The 19,140-nt window shown below is 45.6% G+C and overlaps 3 protein-coding genes and 1 pseudogene across 4 annotated transcripts in view; 2 read left to right on the forward strand and 2 right to left on the reverse strand.

Annotated features, from left to right (window-relative positions):
• LOC309550683 (uncharacterized protein) overlaps window positions 1-19,140 on the forward strand; it is a 3,164,715-nt gene that overhangs the window by 2,692,179 nt on the left and 453,396 nt on the right. The gene's annotated exons all lie outside the window — the stretch shown is intronic.
• Window positions 1-19,140, reverse strand: part of LOC309550793 — a 1,525,103-nt pseudogene that overhangs the window by 980,626 nt on the left and 525,337 nt on the right. The gene's annotated exons all lie outside the window — the stretch shown is intronic.
• Window positions 1-19,140, forward strand: part of LOC309550051 (uncharacterized protein) — a gene marked incomplete at its 3' end in the record, with an annotated part of 103,414 nt that overhangs the window by 82,101 nt on the left and 2,173 nt on the right. The window contains exon 2 of the mRNA XM_082250518.1: window positions 17,128-17,241. Within this exon, the coding sequence (XP_082106644.1) occupies window positions 17,146-17,241 (96 nt within the window). The remainder of the gene's footprint in view (window positions 1-17,127; window positions 17,242-19,140) is intronic.
• The window catches only part of LOC309550764 (oocyte zinc finger protein XlCOF29-like), a 251,054-nt gene that overhangs the window by 39,291 nt on the left and 192,623 nt on the right, over window positions 1-19,140 (reverse strand). The window lies entirely within an intron of this gene.

Below are 19,140 nucleotides of genomic sequence, written 5' to 3' on the forward strand. Positions count from 1 at the left end.
CCCCCTGTTTAAAAAGTTTGAGGACCCCTGAGTTAGACGAACCTTGTAAAGAACTTATTTCCAGCCAGCCATGAGCCTGGTGTAAAACTTTTTTAGTTTTACTTCGTAACTTTCTACATCCTGTTCCCACCCCCAGGCCCTCAGACCCCAATGTAAAAACATACATATTCTACTCCCACCACTACTCATGCTCTGAAATTATGGGATGTCAAGTAATTAGGGACAGCTGCCCCGCCCCCCCGCAGTCTCCCCCCTTGCCCCCTTGGGAGGCTTCTCTTGGTTCGCTCTGGGGAACACCTCTCCTTCTTTTGCTCCGGGGCAGCTGATGGGGAGATGCAATGTGGCAGGTTTGTTCAGGACCAAGGGCTGTTATCCTTGGACACTCTTAGAGACCTGTATGATCGCTTCCCCCTGAACGACTGGCGCTACAGACAGCTTCAACATTTCACTCGTAGTCTGCCTCAGACCATCCACTCCCCTTTCCATGCGACTTCTTTTGAGAAGCTCTGTATGTCCACCTTCACGATTCCGCATTCCATATCTTTTGTATGGGATACTGCAACCAATGGAGCATAGCGAAAAGCCTGCATACATAGGAGAATGGGAGGGAGACCTGCAACATGTGTTTACTGAGGCACACCTTGATCATCTTTATCAACTCACCCATACCAGCTCTGTAGATACAAAAATTAAAGAAATTGGGTTCAAATTACTCACTAGCTGGTATAGGGTCCGCTCTAAACTCACCAGAATGAACTCAGATGCTTGCTGGAGGAAGTATGGGCATCGGGGCACGTTCCTACATATTTTGTGGGAGTGTCCCAATCTGTAACCCTACTGGCAAGACGTCAGATCTCAAATTAAGCCTATCTTGGACATTGGACACAAATTCCAGGCCGAGAGGACTGAATACCCCTAGTGAACAATATGGCTGCGGAGGAATAGATGGCGACATGTAAGGGTTGACACAATAAGTTTTATGGTATATGGGTTATATGGATTCACTATACCGACAAGGCCCTACTGGGTTCACTGGGTTCTTGACCCTCAAGAGGGGTTGACTGTTTAAGACCAACCAGATTCGACCCACTGGGATCTCAAATTCATAATTGAACTAATTTTATAGGAGAGTGTTACTTTTGTTACCCTTATTCCTCCTTTTCTTGTCTCCTTCTCTCCACCCATCCCTTTTTTCTCATTTCCCTCCCTTTCTGTGCTTGCTCTTACTCTCCTTTTTTCTTATGTATAATTCATTGCACTGTCTCATCATCTGTGCGGAAATATGTAGATGGGTTGGAGGCAGTATATTACTGATGTTTTTCATCTGTTATACTACCAGTTATGTTGCTTTCTTTGCCTATACACCCTCTATGTAGGATGGTCAATTGGACCTCATGTTCTGTACCATGACTGCTGCCTAATTGGACTTGTTGGCTCCTCCATAACTTTCATGTGAATGTCTTGTTATGGTTTTTCTATTGCATGCAATATGCTGCAAATAGAAATAAATATTACATTTAAAAAAATAGATGAATAAAGCAAACAGCTCAATATCACTCAGCCGGAACAATTGTATTCAGCTGAAGAATCCATTTAGATTCCCACCTAGACATCTTTTTAATAAAATTACCCCCTCTCCTCTCTGGGTTTACCATCGCATCCACCCAAAATCGAGTCCCTTTCAGACTCCTTTTGTGGGACTCGTCATAGTGTCTCAGGAGGGGGTGCTGATCATTCCCATGTATAATCTTAACTAAAAAGCCCTCACTGGACGCAACTGATCTTAACAACCTACGCCCTATTTCCCTGCTCCCCTTTTTATCCAAACTCCTCAAACGTCTAATCTACAACAGACTGTGCAACCACCTTGCTGAGAATAGCCTCCTTGATCCCCTTCAGTCTAGATTTCAGCCTCAACACTCCACTGAAACTGCTCTCCTAAAACTGGCAAACGATCTACTAACTGCCAAAACCAATGGACACTATTCTGTTCTCCTACTCCTGGACCTTTCTGCTGCCTTTGATACGGTAGACCATCCCCTCCTCCTCAAAAAACTCCATGCCTTTGGTCTCCGCGACTGTACTCTTCACTGGTTATCTTCCTACTTATCCAACCGCACCTTTAGCGTAACTTACAATTCTACTTCCTCCTCTCCTCTTCCTTTATCTGTTGGGGTCCCCCAAGGCTCTGTTCTCGGACCCCTCCTATTTTCAATCTACACCTCCTCACTGGGTCAGCTGATAGCCTCCCACGGCTTCCAATACCATCTCTACGCTGACGATACCCAAATCTATCTATCCACCCCTCAGCTCTCTCCCTCAGTCTCCTCACGTATCACTAATTTACTACCCAATATATCAGTCTGGATGTCACACCACTTCCTCAAACTCAATCCATCCAAAACCGAGTTTATCATTTTTCCTCCACCACGTGCCCCTTCCCCTGATCTCTCTGTCAATATCGATGGCACTACTATCAGCCCATCCCCGCATGCCAAGGTAGTAGGTGTTGTCCTGGACTCTGAACTCTCCTTCAACCCCTACATCCAATCACTGTCCAAATCTTGCCGCCTCAACCTCCGCAACATCTCCAAAACATGCCCCTTTCTAACCAGAGACACAACAAAGCTCCTAGTTCACTCCCTGGTCATCTCGCGCCTCGACTACTGGAATTCCCTTCTTATTGGCTTACCTATACACAGGCTATCCCCCCCCCCCCTTCAATCCATCATGAACGCTGCTGCCAGACTCATCCACCTTACCAATCGCTCAGTGTCCTCTGCTGCTCTCTGTCAATCCCTCCACTGGCTTGCGCTCACCCAACAAATTAAATTCAAAATACTAACAATATCTTACAAAGCCCCCAGCTACAGTCTCAGAATACCAACCTAATCGCTCTCTTCGTTCCTCTCAAATCCTCCTGCTCTCTAGCTCCCTCGTCACCTCCTCCCATACTCATCTCCAGGACATTTCCAGAGCCTCGCCAATCCTACGGAACTCCTTACCCTTATCTGTCCGATCATCTGCTACTCTATTAGCTTTTAGACAATCCCTGAAAACCCTCTTCAGAGAAGCCTATCCTACCCACATCTAACAACTATACCTCCATTTTCTCCATCAGCTCATCCCCCACAGTTATTGCCTTTTGTTTCACTTGACCCTCCCTTCTAGATTGTAAGCTCTAACGAGCAGGGCCCTTTAATTCCTCTTGTATTGAATTGTATTGTCTTGTCTTCCCTCATATTGTAAAGCACTGCGCAAACTGTCGGCGCTATATAAATCCTATATAATAATAATAATCTAACCTTTAATTATCATTTAATCCCCCCCCCCCCCAACATACAATGTATGGAACGGGCATTTATTGACATCAATAACTCCCCTCCTGGCACAAAAGATATGTTCCGTCATTGTAATATACGGGTAATCTAGGCTTCCACATATTCCCTATATATGTGTGTATCATCATCTGCTGGAGATAAAAGACGTCACAGTGACTATGGAGGAAGAGGACGGACATGACGGGGGGGGGGGGGGTTACTGGGTGTAAATAGAAAATAAGATCTTATTACCTCCTTTGTTGCCACTTCCAGCGATGTCTTCTCTCTACTTCCTCCCAACTCACCTCTCACCCGGAACTTCCTATTTATACCTGACATCACTTCCTGTTTTCCTGTTTGTATTCCATAGAGACTTCCTATCTGGGTAGAAGTGAGATCACCATCTTGTGGAGCTCAGAGGAACTACAGCCCTGAGAACGTCTCATAGTGTGAATACGGTTTGTGCTGTGTGTATATACAGTACTGTATATCCGATTTGCCAAGGCTGTAACTCTTTTTATTTATTTGTCCTATGAGGTCTGTATCCCGAGAATCACAGCATAAAGTGTGAAGAATTGATGGTGTTAATATGCTGTTCATTATTCCCTGTTAAGTTAATTTATTGTGTGCTGTGTCCTGTTTAAATTAACGCAGTCACAAAATAGGGCCTGGTCATTAAGGGGGGAAATCTTCCGGTCCAGAACTGGTTAAAGCTTGTCGCATCTTGGACAGCATGCAAAAAGGGGAGGGTGAATGTAGGCAGGTTAAAAATGTACAGTTTTTTTTAACAGACATTTTTTTTATTTGCAAATAGGCAGTACAGCCAAAGGGAATACATTGCACGGCAACACATATCATGAGGAGAAAACGTTAAATACCTAAAAATCTTGAATGATATACAGTTAGAGATGGGCCGAACACCCCCCTGTTCGGTTCACACCAGAACTCCCAAACGGGAAAGGTTTGGCCCCAAACCGCGAACTCCAATGAAGTCTATGGGGGCACGAGAAATCAAAAGTCCCCATTTAGAAGGCTTATATGCAAGTAATTGGACATAAAAAGGGTATGGGGTTTCGGGTACCGCCTGAGGGGACATGTATCGATGAAATTTTATTTTCTTTAAAAAAGATTGTTTTTACAGGAGCAGTGATTTTTATGATGCTTAAAGTGCAACAATAAAAATGAAAACTAACTTTAAATATAGTGCCTGGAGGGTCCCCTTAGTCTGCCTGTAAAGTGGCGCATCTGTAGCATGTATAGAACACGCTGCAGCAAAAATGACATTTCTAAGGAAAAAAAAATGAATGAAATGGAATTTAAATTGCCGGCAATACAATACCATTGCTGGCAATAGAAAAATGTTAAAAAAATGGCGTGGGCTCCCCCCAAAATCTATACCAGACCCTTTTCCAGCATGCAGCCTGGCAGACCAGGAAAGAGGGGGGGAACCATACCAGGCCACATGCCCTCAACATGGGGGGTGGGTGCTTTGGGGTGGGGGCTCTGCCCCCCCCACCCCAAAGCACCTTGTCCCCATTTTGATGGGGACAAGGGCCTCATCCATGCAACCCTGGCCGGTGGATGTGGGGGAATTGGGCAAGGGGCTTATCGGAATCTGGAAGCCCCCTTTAACAACGGCCCCCAGATCCCACTCCCCCCCTAGAATGAGTATGAGGTACTTTTTGATGATTTCTTTATTGAAAAAAAAATGTCCATTGATGTAAATCCATTGACAATCACGACTCCTGCTGCACTGCAAAAAGTAAAAAAAAAAAAATACTCTGCACTCGTTGGCGGCTAACCACTGAATGCCCCCTCTGCCATTTGACAGCTCTTACATAGGCAAGGACGGGGCCAGCTGGCGACGTCATCTGGTGGCACCGCCCTCTGTGATACCACTGACCAAGCATGCACCGGTCAGTGATGTCACAAGGGGGCGGTGCCACCGGGTGGTGCCACTAGAACACCTGCCGAATGCCCTGTTTACTAACGAGCGAACATGCAACGTTCGGGACATACTTTTGATCGGCCCAAACCGTTCGCCCAATTTTATATACGGTACAGCAATACCTAGGCATCGTAATAAACATAAGATAAAGTCATAAATTCCAAACAGAATTGTTGGTGCTATCTTGTTGACAAGCCATAGCTGGGAATGGAGAAAGCAATGGGAGGAAAGAAGGTGAGAGGGGGCAAGCAGGGATGGGGGCCTGGAAGGAAGAAGGGAATGGGACGGAGACCTTAGGAGGAAGGAGGGGGGGGAGAGGATGGTACATATCAAGAAAGTAGCACAACCAGGAGGCTAGACATCCATCAAGGAATCCTGACTGAATGCATCCATCCAATTGGACCATATTTTGTAGAATTTCTTGGGACAATTTCTACTCTCGTACATTATCTTCCTAAATGGTAAAACAGAGTTGACTGACTTGCGCCAAGAAGCTTGAATAGGAGAGTCAGCAGATTTCCATCTTAACAGGATTTCCCTTCTTCCATAGAACAGGGTAAAAGTAAGACAAAGTAAGTAAGACAAAACTATACCTATCTCCTTCAATATCTTTCATATAACTCAGTAACAAAACAAGAGGATCTAAGGGCACAACACTGCCACATATGTCACTCAGATTGTCAACCACCGATTCCCAATAGGGGCAAAGCTTAGGACAGGACCACGCCACGTGCCAAAAAGTGCCAATTTCAGTAGTGCACCTAGCGCACTTTGGGTCCACTTGAAGGTAAATAGTGGCCAGTCTTTGGGAAGTATAGTATGCCCTGTGAAGGAATTTTAGTTGTATGAATCCCTAGCTGAAATTATGGTGGGCAGGTAGGAGGAGACACAAGCATCCCACTTGTCCTCATCAAGGGTGGGAATGTCCACTTTCCACTTATCAAAAATCAAAAATTTGGGTAGGTTTAGTGTCATGGACCACAGACAAGCGGAGGTATAAGAAGGACAAAGGTTTTCCAATTACCTTAGAGGTCAAGACGCTTTAGTTGATCAGACTCCAAGACAATAGAATCCAGGAATTGAGCCCTAATAGCGTGCCTTAATTGCCAATACTGTAACTGCAGGGATCTGGGCAACGAGTGTGTTAGCCTTAGGGCTGAGAAGGACAGAAGCCTGCCATCCGAGATAATATGTTTCAGGGTAGGTATTCCCCGTTTAGCCCATATGTATGGATCAGGAAGTACATGTAAGTAAGGAAGAGATGGATTGCCCCATAAGGGAGTGTGTGGAGAAATTTGGGATGGCTTCTTATTTATAGCCAGGGCTGAAATCTATACCTGGATCATGACTCTCATAGGTCCTGTCACAGAGGGATGAGTCTTAGGCCCTCGATAGACCAGTTAGCTTAAGGCCACATAGGAGTCCAGAAGGGCCGCCTCTAAGGTCACAAATAATTTTTTTTTTAGGCTGGGAGAACCACCACTGTAACCAGCACCGCTGTCCAATAGTATAACTGAAAATTAAGAAGTGCTAGACCTGCGCTGAAAAGAGGGAGGTCTTTTGGCCACTTGGTAGGTTTGCCCAGCCCAGACAAAAGACACCACAATGCCATCCATCCACTGGAATTAGAATTTGGGACTAGAGATCGGAGTATTTTGGAAAAAATCTAGGATTTTAAGTAGGTACACCATCTTTAAAAGGTTTACTCGCCCAACCAGTGTCAAGAGGAGGGTGTGCCAGGTAGTGCATTTGCAGGTGAGCTTCAAAAACAGTGGATTTACTTTCTTTTCTAAATAGGCAGCAGTGGTACTGCCCACCCAAACTCCAAGGTAAGTAAATTTGTCAACCTATTGTAAGGGTGTTTGCGTGTCCACGTGTGGTACCAACTGGTGTAACGGAAAAAGCACCAATTTATCCCAATTGATATGTATTCCCGAGAAACGACTAAATCAGTCAAAAACAGCCTATGCCGAGCGAAGGGATGAGGATGCATCTGCAAGATAGAGCAGGGAGTCATCCTCGTACAGAGACTTTTTCCTCTATTGTTTCCACAACTATGCTATTCCCCTCTGGGACTGCCCTAAGGAGAATGGCTAGGGGCTCCAAGACCAAGGCGAACAGACCAGGGGATTGTGGGCAGCCCTGACACATTCCCCATCCCAATGGAAAAAAGAGGTTACCATTAGTCCGGACTTTCCCTTGGGGATGGGTATAAAGCAATTGCAACCAGGACAAAAACCAAGGACCAAACCCAAAATTTGTCAGGATAGCCCAGAGATAGCTCAACTCAACAGGATTGAAGGCCTTCTCGGCATCAAAAGAGGCCACTACTCCTATGCCTTCTGGAACTGCCATAGTTATATTGCCATACTTATATTGATATCTGTTCCCCTCCCTGGGATGAAACCTGTCTGGTCCAGGTGGACCAGAGCTGTTATAACCATATATATATATATATATATATATGTGTATATATATATATATATATATATATATATATATATTCACATCTGCATTTAGCAGAGAGATAGGGCAATAGGAGAAACACAGAGTGGGATCCTTCCCAGGCTTGGGGATCACAGCAATCATTGCTTCACTCAGAGCACATGGAAGTGACTCTGCTGCCAAAGACCCAACCAACATGGAGTTTATATACGAGAAAGCAGATCTTATGCATAGGCTTTATAGAATTCCACTGGAATCCTGTCAGGGCCAGGGGTCCTACCCAATTGGAACATCCACAGCACCTTCCGTACCTCCTTCACAGTAATAGGTGCATCTAGTTTGTCACGGTATGTAGAGGTCAGAACCGGGAAATCTATGTCCCCTAAGAAGGAGTCTAGCTCACTATCCTCGTATATCTCTCGTGACCTGTAGAGAGTCTGATAGTAGGAGGCAAAGCAGTGGTTAATCTCTGTTGGAGCAAAGAGCAAGGTCCCAGAAGGGCTAAGGATCTGTGATATACTAATCCTAATTGTTTGTTCTCTAGATAGCCAGGCTAACAGTCTCCCAGTCTTTTCCCCCTGCTAAAAAATATTTGGATTGGGATTGGTGAAGTAACTTTTTCTTTGTCAGAGTCGTTCTCCAAAAGAGCACCTCCCTAGTCAGGGTCTGCAGTCAAGCGTAATGTTGGGGGTCTTTAGTATGAATGTAGAAGACCTCCTGCGTACTAGCCTCAGCCTCTGCCATAGTCAACTTAGATTTACGTTCCCCCTGAACTTTGGCAAAAGTGATCTGGTACCGCCCATGTATGAACGCCTTAAAGGCATCCCACACAGCTGCAACAGAAGCAATATTGGAGTTGACACTCGAAAAGGGAACCAATTGATACTTGAAATGAAATTCTACTGCCGTATCTGTGACCCAAAACCTAGAAAGCCTCCATAGCTTATCCGAGGGGACAACGGACAGATCCAAGCGTAAGAACAGCGGGGTGTGGTCCGAGATGCCCCTTGGTAAGATCTTGACTTGCATCTCCCTAGGCAGGACAAACACCCCCGAAAAAGCCAGGTCAATACAGGAAAAACGTATTATACCACGCAGAGTGCCAAGTGTAGGCACAAGAGTGAGGGTGTTTCCACTGCTTACCATCAGTCGACCCATACGTCTCTGCCCAAATAGCCAGATCCGAGAGGGAAAGACTGTCAGTAGCCAATCTGTCCATACCCAGGTCAGTTAAAATCTCCCAATATAACAATATTATCAGTGGCATATTTGGCCACCTCAATGTTTACCTTGTTTAGTAGTTTAAGGGAGGCGGGCGGAGGCAAATATAGACCAACAATTACCAGTGTAATACACTCAATCTGTGCATGAATTATAATGTACTGTCCATCCGGGTCCCATATAAGGTCTATTCATTTAAATGGAAGAGATTTATGCACCAGGACACTCACCCCTCTTGCAAAGTTGGAATATGTGGAGTCCTAATGATGCCCAATCCCCAGCTTTTTGAGGCTAAGGGTTCTGCTGCCCACCAAATGAGTCTCCAGGAATTTACAAATAGGGGGCTTTAATAAACTGAAACACAAGTGATAAAGGCAAATGTATCCCCCTTGTAGTTCAGGAGAGAATATTAAATGAAGACATGGTAAGGGACAGGCAACCTATGCACAGGGTCAGGCATTGTAAGTAGCAAGGTAGGGTAAAGTGAACCCGGGTGGAGAGGGTAAAGGAATAGAGCATCACTGCAGCAAATATCATATAGACACGTGAGAGCAATACCGGGAAAAGAATAATAAGTAAACTGAAACAAACAACCCAAACCCATAAAAAACTATAACCCCCCAACCCCACCCCACCCATCCCCTCAGGAATTAGGAGGGCTTTCATCTCTCCTTTGCAGGCAATCTGGCTACGTGTAGAGGCAGGTGTGCAAGAGGTGCTTGGTGACACCTCAACAAGATCAGACAAAAGTCGTAGCAGGTATTCTGGCTAGGAAGTGTGGTCAGGGCACCTGGTATACTTATGTAAATCAGTTAAACATTAACCATAACAAGCATCCAAGCAGTATAACTAACCAGGCAACGTCCCAAAACCACAGTAAAAATGTAAAAGAGCCTATCATCCATAACTGAGCGCATGGAGTAGACCAACGGCCATTACTGAGAGCCACAGCCCCCCATGGCCTCATGTCCAGTGTAGGCAACATGCACAATGGTGCACAGTGGGCAGACAGCAGATAAGCAGCCAGAGGTCGCCTCCCTCGCTGAGGTGAAGATGTGTATATGGTCACCATGGACACAGAGCTTGGCGTGGAAGAGTATGCTGTACTTGAGGCCTTTCTCTCTCAGTTTGGCCTATACGTGGTCAAAGGATTTCCGTAGTCGCTGATTTTCCATTGAATATTCCAGGAACACAAGTAGTTTAGCATTCTTGTACCGTAGGTCACCTTGGTTGCCAGCCTCTGGAAGCACCACATCCCGATCTTATAAGTGCAGGAGCTTAAGAATAAATGGCGCTCCCTATGGGCCTCTGGCTGTGGGCATGTGATGGGCCCTTTCAATTGAGAAATAGGATGAGAAAGGGGCCCGAGGTAGCAGGGTTTTCAGGAGACATTCGGCAAAGGGTCAGACTTCCACTCCCTCGGGCAGACCAATGATCTGAAAATTGTTTTAGTGGGGACAGTTTTCAGCATCCTCTGCCCTGGATTCTAGGTGTTTGACCTTAATCTTCAGTGTAAAGAGGTCCGCATGATGATCTTGCTGCATGTCCTTCACATCTGACACTCGTCGCTCCACCTCCGATACTTGCCCCCTAAACCGGTCCAGGTCCCGGCGGATAAGCCCATTATTGGCCTGCATATGGTACATTTTTAGAGGTGAGAGCAGTCTGGCAGGCAGTAATGGCCCGCATAAGTGTGTCAAAGTGTGCTGCAGTAACAGGAACAGCTTCAGAGGCATCAGTTTGTGTCTCCATGTCTTGGACGGAAATGCCAGAAGGCCCTGGCATGGCCTCGCTACTGACAAGATCCACTATGTGGCGACTCGGACCGGTGCTTCTACCTCTGGTCATCGCCTGGGGAAGCAGGAAAGAAGGAGGGAACCAAAAAGGCTAGTCATGGAAATTCCACACCAGGATAACAGATAGGATTAATGCCGGAATCGGGAGCTAAAGTATCACAAGTTTGCTCCCAGTGCCATCTTGGACATGCCCCCAAAATGTACACAGTTTAATTAAGCAGCCGGCCCAGACTGAGGAAGGGGTTAAGTGTTTTAGCTCTGTTCCCGGGCTTTGGGTCCTAGCTATAAAAAGGGGGATTAGCTAAGGTCCGAAGCTGCAAGCTGCCAGATTGGAAATGGGGATGCGGGATCATTGAATTGGAGTGCTGCTGAAGGAACCAGGATTTGTGGAGAACATCCAAGCCATGGACAAGAAGAGGAGTGCAGTTGCTGTGGCTAACCAAGTGAAGGAACAAGCCACAAGCAACCAGCTGCTAAGCGTGGTACCCGATAAGGTGACAGGCCCTGGTAGAGAGGGGGATGGTGATCTGGCTCCCTCCCCAGCAGTCAGTTTCCAATAGCAACCGGATGTGAATCCGCGTTTCGGAGATCTATGGCCTGGTCATGAGGTACAGGAAGGAAAGAGTTAAGTGAGAGCACGTATAAGGTCTGCACTAGGTGCTCAATCCCATTCTATTACTAGGAGTGAGGTTACAGAGATACGCTGAAACAGTGCCAGGACAAGGTCGGCTAGAGCCCAGGGCGAACATGCAAAACTGCGCCTCCCCCACCACCCCCTGCGAAAATGTACAGTATGAATATTATCTGTTAGCAAAGCCCCCCCCCCCCCCTCACGAAAACACTGAGCACTAATCTGCATGCTTATGCCCTAAGTATAGATTTCCTCTCCTCCCAGTAGGGATCCGCCCCCCTGCTGAAATCCCCCCTCTGAGCACAAATCTTTGCCCCCCCCATACCCAAAATTAAAAAAAATATTCAATCCTCCTACCTCAAATCTTCTACCCCTAAATTGTTCCCTCCTAGTACACATCTTCTCTCTCCCCACTTAGAATCCCCCTCTCCCAGCGCAAGTGCCCCCCCAAATCCACCCTTCCTAGCACAAATCTCCCCCCCCAACATAAATCCCCCTAACTCACCACTCTTAGCACTTTACCCCCCAATCTTCCCCTGCTAGAACAATACCCCTGCCGCCCCCCAAACTCCCCCTTCTAACACAAATCCCCCCTCCAATCTCCTTGTGACGCCCCCCACCTCACATGATACCAGGGCAGCCACCCCTCCTGCCCACCTCTTGTCCTGGTCCTGCGCTGGAATAAAGGAAGTGCATTAGGAAGCGCGTCCTTCCTAATGCAAACATACACTGCCTTAATGTTAGATTGATCACATGACCACAGTCTCTGCCTGGTCCCGGGCATTAATGAGCATGCTCAATGCGAGAGGTACCCTTACGTGCATAGGCGCAGAAGACCCTGCCCACACACATAGCCCAATGCATTGTTCACGATTTAAGACATTTTTTTGGGCCTGCAGTTCCTCTGAGCTCCACAAAGTGGTGATCTCACTTTTACCTAGACAAAAAGTATCTATGGTATACTGACAGGAAGTGATGTCAGGTAAAAATAGAAAGTCTCGGGTGAGCGGTGAATCAGGGGAAAGTAGAGAGGAGATATTGCTGAAAGTGACAGCAGAGGAGGTAATAAGATCTTATTTTCTATTTACACCCAGTAACCCCCCCGTCATGTCCGATCTTTTCCTCCGTAGTCACTGTGATGTCTTTTATCTCCAGCAGATAATGATAAACACATATATAGTGTGGAAACCTAGATTAATCCCTTCAGGGGCAGAACATTTCCCCACTTACGGGGCCAGAACATTTTCTTCATTTTGGAGAAATATGGTACTCTAACCACTTGCCGACTGCCGCACGACTATTTACGTCGGCAGTCAGCCCCTCACAGGCAGAGCGACGTAGGGCTACGTCGCTAGCCTGTAAGGGTTTTGGGAGCGAGCACGCACCGCCAGATGCGCGCTCCCGCTCGGTCACGGACCCCCCCGCGCATGTGCCCGTCGCGATCGTCCGTGACAGCGGGAGAAAGGCAGACGGCTAATGTAAACAAAACCGCCTGTCAGTTCTCCCTGTGTAAGAATGGTGATCAAACAGTTCTACTATGTAGGACCGTTGATCACTGTTCTTACACATCAAGCCACAGCCAATCACAGTTAGAAACACGCCCCTAGGACACACTTAACCCCTCCCTCTGCAATACAGTTAACTCCTTCACTGCCAGTGTCATTTTTACAGTAACAGTGCATATGTATAGCACTGATTACTGTAGTAAAGTCACTGGTAACCCCAAAAGTGTCAGTCAAGGGTCCGATCTGTCAGCCCCAATGTCGCAGTCCCACAAGAAAAAAAAAAAAAAACGCAGATCGCAGCCATTACGCGTTAAAAACAAAAATGACAAAAATCTTTCCCTTTGTTGGTAAATGCAATAACTTTTGAGCAAACCAATCAAAATACGCTTTTTGGTAAAAAAAAAAAAAATTGGCCTAAAATGTTAAAAAATTTTGATTTTTACATTTTTTTTTTTTGGGAATTTCATATAAAAAAATGTGAAAAATATTGTTATTTTTGCAAAATTGACGCTCTTTTTTTGTTTATAGCGCATGATCAAAAAAATCGCACAGGTGATCAAATCCCACCAAAAGAAAGCTCTGTTTGTGGGAAAAAAAGGACGCCAAATTAGTTTAGGTACAGCGTCGCACGACCGCACAATTGTCCGTTAAATTCACACAGTGCCGAATTGCAAAATAGACCTTGGTCAGGAAGGGGGTAAAATCTTCCGGGGCTTAAGTGGCTAAACAAACAGCACTAACAATAAATAGACAAGACAATGACCATCCTGACCATACATGGCCTACAAAGGACAATTATTACACTACACAGGCTGCAAATGGACAATCATTACAATATGCAGCCAACACAGTGATGGAGTGCGGGGGTCAGGAGTATGGAGCATAGAGCCCAGTAGGAAGAACACATTCCCAAGCAAGTGATGAATAATATGTTTCATTTTTATTGTCAGAGGGCAGAGGGAAGAAAAATATTGAAGGATCTGAGGAAAGTAGAAGAGCTGAGTTGCCTCTGAAGGAAATTCTGAGGCTGAAGGCCTTTTGGGCCCCTGAAGAGGTAGTGGAGTTTACGGGCTTTGAAGGGGACAGTGGAACTCAAGGGCTCAGTGCCCTTGGTTGGGGGGCAGCAAGGTTCTGAGGCAAGAGGAAGTTATAGGACTCTAAGTTAGAAAGGGGGGCTTTTGGTCTATGGGGGTCATCCCACCTACACTTACTTTTCAGACCTTCTTATAGAACTACTGCCAGGAAAGGATGGCAACCTTTACCTTCTTGCCATTTCACTGGTCAAATAATATGTTACTGGAAACCAAGTGGAATGAAGCAGGGCAGTCCTTCACACCTTGATGAGCACTCACTCTTTGAGGAGGTCTGTTTGTGCAACATAATCTAATGCCTCGTACACACGGGAATTTTCGGCCAACGTCCGATCGGCCGATTTTCGGCTTGTTAGTATGATGCTTTCGACAACCGACTCCGACTTTTCGACCGAAAAAAATCTGGTGTGCAGGCTATAAAACTTTTGTTGGCTGTCAACACAACGGCCGATTTTCCGTCAGTCAGTACAGATTTCGGCAGACAAAAATCTGATGAGCAAGACTGGGCATGCTCAGAGAAGAAAAAACACATGGAAAGTAAACCAGCACATGACATCACTTCTGAAGTAGATTTTTCTTGGCCGAGAAAATTTGTGTGCAATCTAGGCACATTCCAACCAACAAAACACAACTCTGGACAAAAGTCGGACGATCGGTCGGCCGATAATCGTTGCGTGTGTACGAGGCATAAGCCAGGGGTCAAGGCTATGCATCTGGGAGGGCAATCCAAAACCTTCCCATGACACAGGCTCTAACGGTGTGCTGTGTAGGAACACCAGTAACCTACTGCCACTTAATGTTGCAGTGGGTTACTGTGGCAGTGGGTTATCCTGGATAGTACAGGATACATGGCAACCAGGGGAACAAACCACTCCCCCCCCCCCCCCCCCACTGTCCTTCTCCTATCCACACTGGGCTGCCATTGGAAGAAATGGAACTAAATCCATTCACACAGTTCTCTGCTCCACCAGTAGCAACCTTCTGATAGCCAATCCAATCCCTTCTCTCACTGCAGAGAGTGACAGCGACATCACTCTTTTCAGTCAACAGGATGCAGGAGATTGGAGCCTTGCAGCTTAAGTTCTGGCAATTATCCGGTGTTGTAAAATTTTGTCGGACCCGTGAAAAAATCGGACCTCGTCACTTCCGGTGATGGAGCATCACAAAACAGCTGATGGGAGTCGACCATGCGCATGCGCAGAAGACATTTTTCGAGGTTTGGCAAAATTATAGCAGAGAGCGGACAGCTGATTGAGAGGAGGCGGGGCTGAGGTGCGACGGAGGACGGAGGATACCGCCGCGTCATCGAGACATTAGGGACGGAGGCACATATGCAGAGCTGGCGGAGGAGCCGGGACGGAGGTGCGGCCGTGTAATAAATGCAGGGCTTAAGCGACTCCTTCTGTTTTATTATCTTTAGTAATTATCGTATTATTTATCCTTAGGGTTTCATTACATTTAGTATTTCTTATTTTGTATTATATAAATAGTAAATGTAATGAAATCCTAAGGATAAATAATACAATAATTGCTAAAGATAATAAAACAAGGAGTCGCTAAAGTCCTGCATATATTACACTGCCACACCTCCGTCCCGCCTCCTCTATTCAGCTCTGCAGATGACGCAGCGGGGTCTTCCGTCCCACCTCAGCCCCGCCTCCTCTCATTCAATTGCCCGCTATGTGTTATAAGTTTACCAAACCAAGATAATGTCTTATGCGCATGCGCACTTGAGACTCCCATCACCGGAAGTGACGAGGTCCGATTTTTTCACGGGTCCGAGAAAATTTTAGAACACCGGCAAAGCAAGTTCTCCTTCCTGGACATCATGCTGACCCTACATTGACCTCATAGCACTGCCTCTGAGTAAACAAGTAAAAAGGATTGTATTTGTCATTCCTTATTTCCAGATCTAAAACTAATCTAAACCAGTTCAGAAATAAAATCAACCAAACAGAGAAAAGGGAATTTCTGATACGGCAGGCCAAGAGGGTTCTGGGACCTGAAAATTGTAGCAAACACTAAACAGTCCAAGTTAAATGTGTTTCCATTGGGTCAGTAGTCCTTAACCACTTAAGTCCTGGAAGGTTTTACCCCCTTCCTGACCATTTTTGCGATTCGGCACTGCGTGAATTTAACGGAGAATTGCGCGGTCGTGCAACGCTGTACCTAAACGAATTTGACGTCCTTTTTTTACCACAAACAGAGCTTTCTTTTGGTGGTATTTGATCACCTGTGCGATTTTTTGATCATGCGCTATAAACAAAAAAAGAGCGTCAATTTTGCAAAAATAACAATATTTTTCTCATTTTTTTATATGAAATTCCCCCAAAAAATGTAAAAATCAAATTTTTTAACATTTTAGGCCAATTTGTTTTATGCTACATATGTTTGGTAAAAAAAAAAAAAAATCGCAAAAAGCGTATTTTGATTGGTTTGCGCAAAAGTTATTGCGTTTACTAACTAAGGGAAAGATTTTTGTCATTTTTGTTGTTTTTTTTTTTTAACGAGTAATGGCGACGATCTGCAATTTTTTTTTTTTTGCGGGACTGCGACATTGCGGCGGACAGATCAGACCCTTGACTGACATTTTTTACACTTTTGGGGTTACCAGTGACATTACTGCAGTAATCAGTGCTATACATATGCACTGTTACTGTAAAAATGACACTGGCAGTGAAGAAGTTAACTTTATTGGAGAGGGAGGGTTTAAATGTGTCCCTAGGGGCGTGTTTCTAACTGTGATTGGCTGTGGCTACTAGTGTAAGAACAGAGATCAACGGTCCTACATAGTAGAACCATTTGATCTCCATTCTTACACAGGGAAGAATGACAGGCGGCTTTGTTTACATTAGCCGCCTGCCTTTCTTCCGGTGTAAGGGAAGTCCGCCGGGCACACGCACAGGGGGGGGGTCCATGACCACGCGGGTGCGGGAGCGCGCCTCCGGCGCGCGCTTGCTCCCTAGACCCTCACAGGCTAGCGACGTAGCCCTACGTCGCTTTGCCTGTGAGGGGCTGACTGTCGACGTAAATCGTCGTGCGGCGGTCGACAAGCGGTTAAATGTATAACAACCTCCCTAATACCCCCTCACATCCATCTCCTATTATTGGGTGACCAATACCATCCAAATAATTCTTACTTTCATTTACTAAAGTTATCTTTCTACAAGGAAACCTGTATATCTCAAATGATGACACGAATGAGGATGGAAGAGGACCAAAGTCACATGACTGAGAAGATACTAAACCTCACCCTGGAGATCATCTACCTGCTGACCGGAGAGGTGAGGAGGATTCTAAGAGGTCACATGACATCATTCTTATCTCTATTAATAAAACACAGACTTGACCAGAGAGGTGAGGAGGATTCTGGGAGGTCACATGACATCACTCTCATCTCTATTATTAAAACAAAGACCTGACCGGAGAGGTGAGAAGGATTCTTTTTTTTTTTTTTCTTTTAACTCTTTTTATTGCAAGAGATGTATACACAACATAACAAGGTAAAGTAGTGTGCACAAGCAATAGCATAAAAATAGAATTTTTGTAAGAACTTACCATAAAATTATTTTCTCTGAGTCCTCTGACAGATGCAGCCGCCTCCATAGTTTCCTCACAAATGGGTAATGTGCCACCTACAAAAGTAGACTAGGCAGTGAAACTATTAGAAAAACTTTTCACTAGACACACCCTTAGGGGATGTCCCCTCTGACATTACCCCAGACACATCCAGCTTACTAATCAGTTTCGTAGCAAGAAGTGAAGGAAAAAGACAACCAACCCCAAAATAGAGGGGCGGGGCTGCGTCTGTCAGAGGACAAATAATTTTACGGTAAGTTCTTACAAAAATTCTGTTTTCTCTTATGTTCTCTGACAGACGCACTTCATAGTTTCCTCACAAATGGGATGTCCCGAAGCAGTGTAGGCATGAGGGGTGGGAAGAAACGCAACCAACTATTATAGACCTGTCAGTATGACATCGATAGTATGTAAACTTCTGGAGGGGATGATAAGGGACTATATCGTAGAGTTTGCTAAAGACAACAACATCATTAGCAGTAATCAGCACGGGTTTACAAATGGGCGTTCTTGTCAAACCAATCTCTTAACATTCTACGAGGAAGTGAGCTGTGAGCTAGATAGGGGGAGACCAGTGGATGTGGTGTACTTGGATTTCGCTAAGGCGTTTGATACAGTTCCCCACAAGCGCTTAATTTATAAAATAAGGTCTGCAGGGATCGACCGCAGGGTTTGCTCTTGGATACGGAACTGGCTAAAAGGGCGTGTCCAAAGGGTGGTAATAAACAGCGCATACTCAGACTTGTCTGAGGTGGTAAGCGGGGTCCCACAAGGCTCAGTCCTGGGACCAATCTTGTTCAAATTATTCATAAACAGCATTGAGGACGGGATCAGTAGTTCGATATCAGTTTTTGCAGATGACACAAAATTGGGCAGGGCAATAACTGCTCAGCATGAAGCAGATATCCTACAGAATGACCTGGACAAAATAACAGAGGGGGCAATGACATGGCAAATGAGGTTTAATGTGGAGAAGTGTAAGGTTTTGCACTTGGGGACTAAAAACATAAAAGCACAATACACGTTAGGGGGGGATCCCTTGGGGGAATCAAAAATGGAAAAAGATCTGGGAGTCTTGGTAGATGATAGACTAGGCAATAGCATGCAATGTCAAGCGGCAGTTGCCAAAGCCAGCAGAATATTAGCATGCATAAAGAAAGGGATGTATTCCAGAAATAAGACTATAATCCTTCCACTTTATAAAACTCTGGTCCGACCGCATCTGGAGTATTCTGTCCAGTTCTGGTCGCCAGTCCTTAGGAGGGATGTGTTGGAGCTGGAGAGAGTCCAGAGAAGGGCAACTAAACTAATTGGGGGATTGGAGGACCTTAATTATGAAGAGCGTCTGCAATCGCTTGATTTATTCTCCCTGGAGAAAAGACGCCTGAGAGGGGACATTTATAATTTATAAATACCTCAATGGTGTTCTCGGCATAGAAGAACAGCTATTCAGTCGAAGGGATTGCATGAGGACAAGAGGGCATACAATGCGATTAGAGGAGAAGCGTTTTAACCTCAGGCAACGTAGGGGGCTCTTTACTGTTAGGGCTACAAGATTGTGGAATTCTCTACCACAAGAGGTGGTGTCTGCGGGAAGTATGGTG

This window comes from Pelophylax lessonae (genome assembly GCF_965119305.1).
Source record: "Pelophylax lessonae genome assembly, chromosome: 3".
Lineage (NCBI taxonomy): Eukaryota > Metazoa > Chordata > Amphibia > Anura > Ranidae > Pelophylax > Pelophylax lessonae.